This window comes from Limulus polyphemus, unplaced genomic scaffold (genome assembly GCF_000517525.1).
Source record: "Limulus polyphemus unplaced genomic scaffold, Limulus_polyphemus-2.1.2 Scaffold1416, whole genome shotgun sequence".
Taxonomy (NCBI): Eukaryota; Metazoa; Arthropoda; class Merostomata; order Xiphosura; family Limulidae; genus Limulus; species Limulus polyphemus.
In genome coordinates, this window is record NW_013667026.1 from 279145 (window position 1) to 287518 (window position 8374).

The following is an 8374-nucleotide window of genomic DNA, read 5'->3' on the forward strand; positions in this document are numbered from 1 at the left end:
TACGTGATAAATAATGAATTTTTTTTAGGTTTTATATATATACATTTGAATAACTAAAAAATCGTAAATTACTACATCAATACCATAGAATTCTACTTTAATTTATCAAACATAGTAATTAAGCTGTATTTGGGTCTAAAAAAATATATGAAATTTCGAGCACACTAAAGACACAACCTACCTCATTGAAATCTTGATTTAAAAGAAAGAAATGATGCTAGGTACATTAGAAAGACAGAAAACCCTAGGGGGACATTCTGAGCTTCCGATTGATTATTCATATCATATATATATAGCAGTAAGTGTTTATAAGGGAACATTTCCAAAAATGAAAGGAGGTGAGCAGGGGTGCCACCATGTTTGATTTATTACATGAGTAATATTTCAGCAAATAGAAAATATAAGACCTTATTTTATATTCTAGCCTGTCAATATCTGTAATTTGAGTTTCTAATTCGTATGAAACTATAGACTTGGTATTTTGACTTCACAAACATCTAATATAAACCAGTGCTGCATTCAACATACCACGTGACACACAAAAATTGATGCTTATCTGTGTTTTTTAATATTTACTTTTACAATAACAAATTGAGCAATGTATAGTCCTAAAATTTGAATTATAATCTACAGTTTGATACCAAACTTATTGACATAATTCATGAAATAGTAGTTCAATAAAATTTTGAATGCGAGTCAACAAATGAGATGACATGGCCTTTCATCTGTGAGCCGTATTGAAAGGGCTAAAGAACCCCCACTTGTCAGTTACAGATACGATAAAAGTATAAAAAACATTTTAGTCCACAGTGTCATTGAGAAATCTAACCCTAGTGTGAACCCAAGTACAGCCTGTTGTCACAGAAAGAAATGTGTCAACTTCCAATATGTTAACACCACAACATCCATAGCTGGCCTCATTGGGAAATTTCAAATACAACAATCATTCACTTGCATTTTAACAAGCCTGATATATTGTGTATGCTGGAAAAAGTGCAACATGCTCTACGTTAGTCAAATGGGTCACTAGTTAGGGGATCATTCATATGATCATCTTTCTTATATAAGAAATAATGACACTACAAGCAAAACCCACAAGTAGAGACTTTAATAACCCTTCACATTGTATGTCCAACTTCTCCATACTTGGACTCGCATTTGCTCCATCCACTGTAACTCAAAAAGAACACATGGAAAAACGTTTGATTTTAGATTCTGCACTGTTAATCCCTTTAGATTGAATGAAGAGTTCTCTTTCCTTTAACTTTAACTTTTCCACTTCCCTGCCCTACACTTTTTCTTTACTTTCTCACACTGACATTTATTGGATACAACCTTTTCATTCAATGTTCACACTATTTTTTCTTTCACTTTTGTTACCTATATATTCCTTTCTTTTCACCGTCGTTCTTCACTTCTATTTAGTTCACATATCTTTTAATGTTGTACCCCTTTGAAAAATATTACCCGATGCACATTTTCATTCATCTTCTTACATTGTTGCCTGTATTTTTGTTCTACGTTTCCTTTTTTGTTGTTTATTTACTACGATTAACCTTATACAATTTTTATACTTTTATTATTATTATATTATTTTTATTTCATATGTTACTTCCCTTACCTCATTTATAGCTTCAGGAACATGTTCTAGAGTCTTCGAGCCACGTGTTATTTGTTCTTTCAACCTAACCCTTAGATTAACAGTTTCATTGCCACTGGTAACCTGATGAAGGGCTGTTGCCCAAAACATCGTTTCCTTGTTTTATTAATACTGTTATTTTAATTTGCCGAGTTTTTACCACTACTTTATATTCTAATTTATATGTAGTAAAGTCAACTTGCATTTTTCTGAACTTAATTGTTTAAAATCTTCCATCTTTCTTTCTAAGGTTTTGTAAGGCAAAAAAAAATGCAATATTAGAAACTGCTGTGAAGGTAATTCTTACTGATACCTTTCACTCTGTTAATAAACTTAATATTAGATTTAAACCCCACATATTACAGTATAATATTCACATTTTATTGAGAAGCATAAGAAAGAATAATAATGATGAAAAAAGTAATACATAATATGCTGGTGAAATTCTAACTTATTACACTGAACATCTTAAAATATGTTGTCTAATCATTAAATTACACGAAACTTCAAAAAACCATGTGCATGATACCCACATTACAATGTAAACAGACTAAGAACCCTACATTTTTATGTAGAGTAATAAGATTATTCCACATGCCTAAGCAAATTAACATAGCTAACAATGAATAATAAGTATCACAGACCTAAAAGAAAAACATCTACGAGTCAGTGACCATCACACAGACCTAAATGCCTGAACTCTTGAAACAGTGATGCTTTTTAAGCCTAACAAAAGTGATAAGATTACACTTCACAGCAATTCTTTAATGTACCTTCTCTTAATCAGTCCTTTAGAGATTTCTGATCTTTTTGGACTTCTTTTAATTTAGTCTCAGCTACAATCAATGTATATTTTCTATAGACAACAAGAGCAAAATGTAGCACTTACCTTTTAGCTTTGTCATAATCTTTAATTTGGTAGTATAACCTGGCAAAGCTGTATCCTCTAAGATTTCTCTATAATAATTTAAAAAAAAAACAAAAAAAAAACACAAGTTAAAATTTTGTTACACAAGAATAAAACATGAAATTACACTAATTAGTTTGCACTCAAAGTTCGAAACTACTTGGTATCTGTAACTTGAAGGTACTTGAGAACCTGTTTTGTTAGATATTATGAACTACAAACATTTATTGTAAAATTGTGATCTGCAAAATTTAAATTCCACTTTTTATACTGATGGTATACTTCATTTAGCATACAAGTACACTGACTATCAAATATAAGGTTGTTTTGTTGCTAGAAAAGGAATAGTTATTTATATAAGGCTGATCAAGTCCATTTTTTGAGATAAGAATCAGGAAGTATTTTTATTCATTACACTGACTACATTATTTTAAAAGACGTCTTACACAAGTAACTTGTTTCGATAGTGGCCCTTATTTGCACTTTCTTCAAATTTTAAATGAGAAAGCAACTAATTTTTATGGTTATGATTTTCTCATGGTGGATTGTTCTATTTTTTGTGTCAAAATGAGTGGAGCTCTTTCAAATTTGTGAAGTAGCCATCTTTAAAGCAGTAAAACTTCTGTTTGTTGATAGGCATAAAGCTACACTATGGGCTAATAGTGCTTAGCCTACCATAGGTATTGAAGCCCAATTTTTAATGTGATAATCCTTCAGTTACTGGGACGTGAAAAGTCTTTGAGTTGAGACCTGATTTAATTGTTGACAGATCCTGATTTATCTGGTGTCAAATAGAGTTAAAGCATAACATTAAGTTGTTTAATTATTTGGGTACAAGGAACAACATTTATAACCCACAGTTTAGCATGAATTGGGTAAAAAAAAGCCTTAAAACATTTTTCTGGTAAAAGCTGTCTGGTAAATTTTCCCTTTTTCTATTTTCTTTTCTTTATCAGGTGCTCTTGTAATTGAAATTACTAGGTATTTTCAATTTTTCAGAAACTACTTGTTAATCATCTCAAGTTTAATAGGTGCTTATCAAGTGTTTAACTGGTGTAAAATGTAATATGCAATTTGGAGTTGTATTTGTATGAATAAAAGGAGGTATGAAGACTCTTGGGTAGCCTCATTTTCAGTTCCATGTTCACATCTGCTCCTCCTTTTTTTTTTCAACACATTGTAAAAATTAAGACAATCTGAAGGAGCAACTGTTACAAGAAATTTCAGTTACGAAGAGAAGCCCAAGGATTTGAATTTGATTTTAATGGAACATAGAAGAACTACATTGTAGAAAATGTTTGGTTTACATATTTGAGATTGAAACAAGATAAAAAAACTGGCTATAGGATGTCTAAGTGGTGGAATGAAAAGAAGTTAAAACTTTAATATTTGGAATAGTAAAAATATGCTTCGGGCCATCATTCAAGCTTGTTTTATATCCAAGTTACTTTTCAAGGACTATAAACTTTTAAGGATAAGACAGACAATTTTCCAATTATAAGGAATTTCCATAGTAACAAGTCTTCTAAAAGATGTGATTTATAGCCACCACTATATCTATGGTAAAAAGCTTAATGTTTTTACAACAAATCTCTCTAGATCTGTAAGTTTCCAATGTTTTCTAAACAAGCTTCTTTGACAAAGATTGAATTTAATGAAAAATTTCCAATTCTTAAAGAAACAAGCCATTTTAGGAAATTTCTACCTCTTCAGTAAAACCCTAGTAAAAAACTTGATTAGTACTTCAGCCATTTACATTAATGAATAATATTTTTCTTTAAAATCTCTTTGGGACCAATATTATCTTTAGCTCCTTCTTTAAGTTAAATAAAACATAAAAACCCTTAAAGTAACTTTGGATCTTCTAGACCAAGAGGTTTTCACAACCTCTCTTCATCTTAACACACTCTTTTTGCTCCAATAAACCACAGCATCTCCTATTTTACTATTCTTGGCATTTTTCACTTATTAATTTCTCTGTTCATCCATTTTGTAAAAGGTTTAGTTGGGATGCAATATTTTAGCTCAATCGTGCTAACAAATAATTTCAAGCCCCAAGCTCAACTGACATTTTCACCCATTCAGATCGGCCAATAAATTTGTTTTACAGCTGGACTAATAAATGTTACAAAAGGTTTTAATTAAAACATCAAAGGCAATAATGTTTTGAACACTGACGTTTAGGCAGTGCCACACAATTAACTATTTTAACCATATTATTCCCAGAAGAAAAAACAAGGTAAAAAATTATGCCTTTCCTAACAGAATATTTTACATACTGTGTGAAAACCAACAACTAAACTTCAAGAAAACATTTGTCATTACACAAAGACAGACACACCAACCAGTCAATTTCCTTAAAGTCTGCTAAAATAATAAGACTATAATAACTAATCTACATGAATACATTCTTACATGTACCAAAGACCATGTTATAAGACTCTTACAGCCCACAGAAAACCCAACTAATCAGGATTTACCAAATCTCAAGAACCTTGGCACCTAAAGAAAAAAATGGCCTTGCATCTGAGCATTTTCAGGAAATTTTCTAATTTTAATATTTGTGAAACAATTAAATATTACATAAAATATTGGTAAAATATTTTAATTTGCAATAAATATTAAAAATAACATAAAAGTATTCCAAATTCACTTAATTTGGCAAATACTTAGATTTCCAGTGTTTGACAGCCAGCCAGTCAATAAGCATGGATATGAGCAAATATGCTCTTGGTTGTCAAGACACAGTTGAGACAGTTGGCACTGAAAGTTTCCATATGCATTACGTAATTCTACATCACTCTGAAAAAAAAACTGTAAATTGCATACACACAAAAAAGTGTATTTTGTTTGCCTAAAATTGTATCACCAATTTTCTCATGAAAGGCAGTGATGACTACCACTTTTCTGCTTCGGTGGGTTAGGCTACTGTTATGTCTCTTGGGATTTATTGTTGGGTCCAACATGCCAGAAATATTTAGCAACCTCTACTAAGCTAATTCTCCCTATATATACATATCATTAGTTACCGACTTACTGGAAAGGATTCAGAAGATGAATACTATGATGATTCTGGAAATGGAAAATTTTGCTTATTTTCTCTTCAGTAAAGAGTAAGATGAAAGGATGAAAAAACAAAAGTTTAAGATTTGGAAAAGATATACTACACTACAGTTAATTTTTGTAACAGAGTGACTAGTTTAAGGAATGAATTACTACTGACAGTAGTAAAGGCTGGCACTTTATAATGGAAGTGATAATTTCCTGAAAAATTTTTACTTATCTCTTTCATGAGATAAGAAATCTCATGAAAGAACAAATAGTTCCCTATTGTCCATGTATTATAAGTGTTTCATGACACTGCATACTCTTAGTTGGACTGGTACTTTAAATTAGCTTCATCAATTACTATCTTAATTTTCAATTCTGGTGTATGTAGGTTGCTTGTTTTGACAAGAAGTTGATGAAAATTCCAAGGGTAGCAACCAATGGAAGAGGAGGCCAAATAATGAAAGCAAACTCTTGGGATTGGTAAATGGAAAACCTACAAGTCTTAATTGTATGAGCTCCACAAGACATAACAACCACCTCAATTTATAAACTCCCAAACAATGAAATGATGTCCTTGTACACAACTTTTTTATGATTGTTAGCTACTTGTAGTTGTACTAGGGAGTCCCAGAGAATTATAGCTTCCAGCCATGGAAGCGTGTGGATGCGAAATCGCAGTTGTGAGTATATAAATCTCACATAAATAAAATATTAACTATTTAACACCAAACAACAAATGGCAAATTTCTACAACACCAATACATGTTGAATTTACATGATTTATTTCAAGGCAACCGTACTCCCACTAGTTTGAAATCGGCTTTAAGAAACATCACAAAGATCACTAAAGCCCTTGTCCATTATTTGTCAGCGACCAGTGAGCAAATGTTAAAACCAAAACCAAAGTGTCAGTTCAAATTGACTGGACCAATAAGGATCAGTGATACATCAAATGAGAGCTCTCTTCATGCTCTACTTTTGTCTGGCCAGTTTCATTGAATCCAGAAGTATTTGCTATTTGAAAACACACAAATAAAACTTTAAAACCATTTAAAATTCTTTTTAATTATTGAATTGATAAAAATAAGGATACACAATAAACTTGGTGTTGCGGACTACATAATGAATAAACTGATACATACAGATGTCTGCCCAAATCGAACAGACAGCATGTCAAATGATAAATGGGGTTTGTAAAGAGCCTATATGTTGCCCTGGTAACATGTTACTTTATGTCATATCGTTGATCATGTTTTCCTGACAACAGTTTGCTATACGTCATATCATTGGGTGTAGCTATGAATGATGCATCAATTACATCATGACATGATGTAGAATGGGTAAAGGTTACTACTGATACATACCTGTCAATCACAGTATTTCAAGATTACAACCAATGCGATTATAAAATCTCACCTATTCTTTCATTGGTACATAAGTAAGCTCATACTTCATTATCAACATTTGATTATTGACAATTTTCATTTTATTCATCCATATAATATGAATACACATGTATGAGTTTGAAATGAATGGACGTTAATGGGACTACATTTGATCTTGTCTTGACACGGGTGTCATGCAGTATCAAGTTACTAGGTAAAGCGACAAATCATTGACATTTTGTTAACATCTTTCCAATGGGAAGGTAGCATGGAGCAAAAGGTACATTTACAGTTGTGATTTTTCTTTTTCATTAATGAACTAAATAAATGAAACTGCAGTGTAAATCTACTAATTTGTGACTGTGAAATCCAATGGTGTCTCTTTTTTTTTGTTATGTTTATTATTTAAATGACACTGAAACTCCCTAGTTGTACTCTGACTCTGAGTTACGTGAAATTTTGTTAAACAAAAATGAAACATAGGCTTTTGGGGGGGGGGGGTAAAATAAATGAATTAATACGTTGTAAACAAACTGATTAATAAATTAATTCGAAAAACTCTAGTTTTGCAATCTCCCCAGTATCTAACAAACACTAACAGTGAAACACGTAGTTTGGTCATAAAAACTACGAGATATCGAAAAGTAAAAATAAAAAATTAAGCTATACTTTCTTTTTAATTAACGAGTTAATCCTAACTTCGAACACTAACAACTATGAAACAGATATGAGATAACACAATATAACTTATGTATCACACAATAAAATATTGAGAATTCTATCCAAAGACTCGGCCCAACTTAAGAAGTGTTATCGTTACGTTACGGTTAAGCCTATTAGTATTACTTTTTAAAAACACAACGGAGTACTTTGGTAGGCTGGGGTTAAAAGTTCAAAACGATAAAATTAACTTTACAGGTTAAACTTACTTCATTTTCATTGTTTATCTTATTTAAAATATCTGCTACATGCTTATCCACTTCCTTCTTTGAACGGAACATTTCGAAGTTGTATTATAAAATTACATGCACTAAGAAATGAGACGACAGTTACATAAAACGTTCGTAATAGGAATACTACTTTCTAGGCCATTATAGTCTTAGTTCCATTATCAATCACTTGACCAAGGAAAACACCGGGGAAATGCGCAGTAATTTATTTGGTCCAATGTGAGGCGCTCTCGGGTTATTAAAAGTTACTATATTATTTATTACTTTTTCTATACTTTCACAAACATTATAATCTTTAAAATTAACAATATTATATTGGAATAAGAACAGAATAATTTCGAAGCACACAATTTCATTTTGGTTATATTCGCTCTCAGTTGTTTGAATGAAAAATATTGCGATGTCTATATAACGCCCCAATAATCATACAAAATTCTAAAAA

The 8374-nt window shown here is 31.3% G+C and overlaps 1 protein-coding gene across 2 annotated transcripts in view; it reads right to left on the reverse strand.

Moving 5' to 3' along the window:
* Positions 1 to 8106, reverse strand: part of LOC106463471 (E3 SUMO-protein ligase RanBP2-like) — a 111885-nt gene extending 103779 nt beyond the window's left edge. The window contains exons 1-2 of one of the 2 annotated variants that reach the window (XM_013923506.2): positions 7912 to 8106; positions 2529 to 2596 (exon numbers count right to left, since the gene is read on the reverse strand). In XM_013923506.2, coding sequence (XP_013778960.1) covers positions 2529 to 2596; positions 7912 to 7983 — 140 coding nt within the window. In that variant the 5' untranslated portion in view covers positions 7984 to 8106. The remainder of the gene's footprint in view (positions 1 to 2528; positions 2597 to 7911) is intronic. The other variant, XM_013923503.2, reaches the window with a different exon arrangement.
* Between the last annotated feature and the right edge of the window lie 268 nt (positions 8107 to 8374).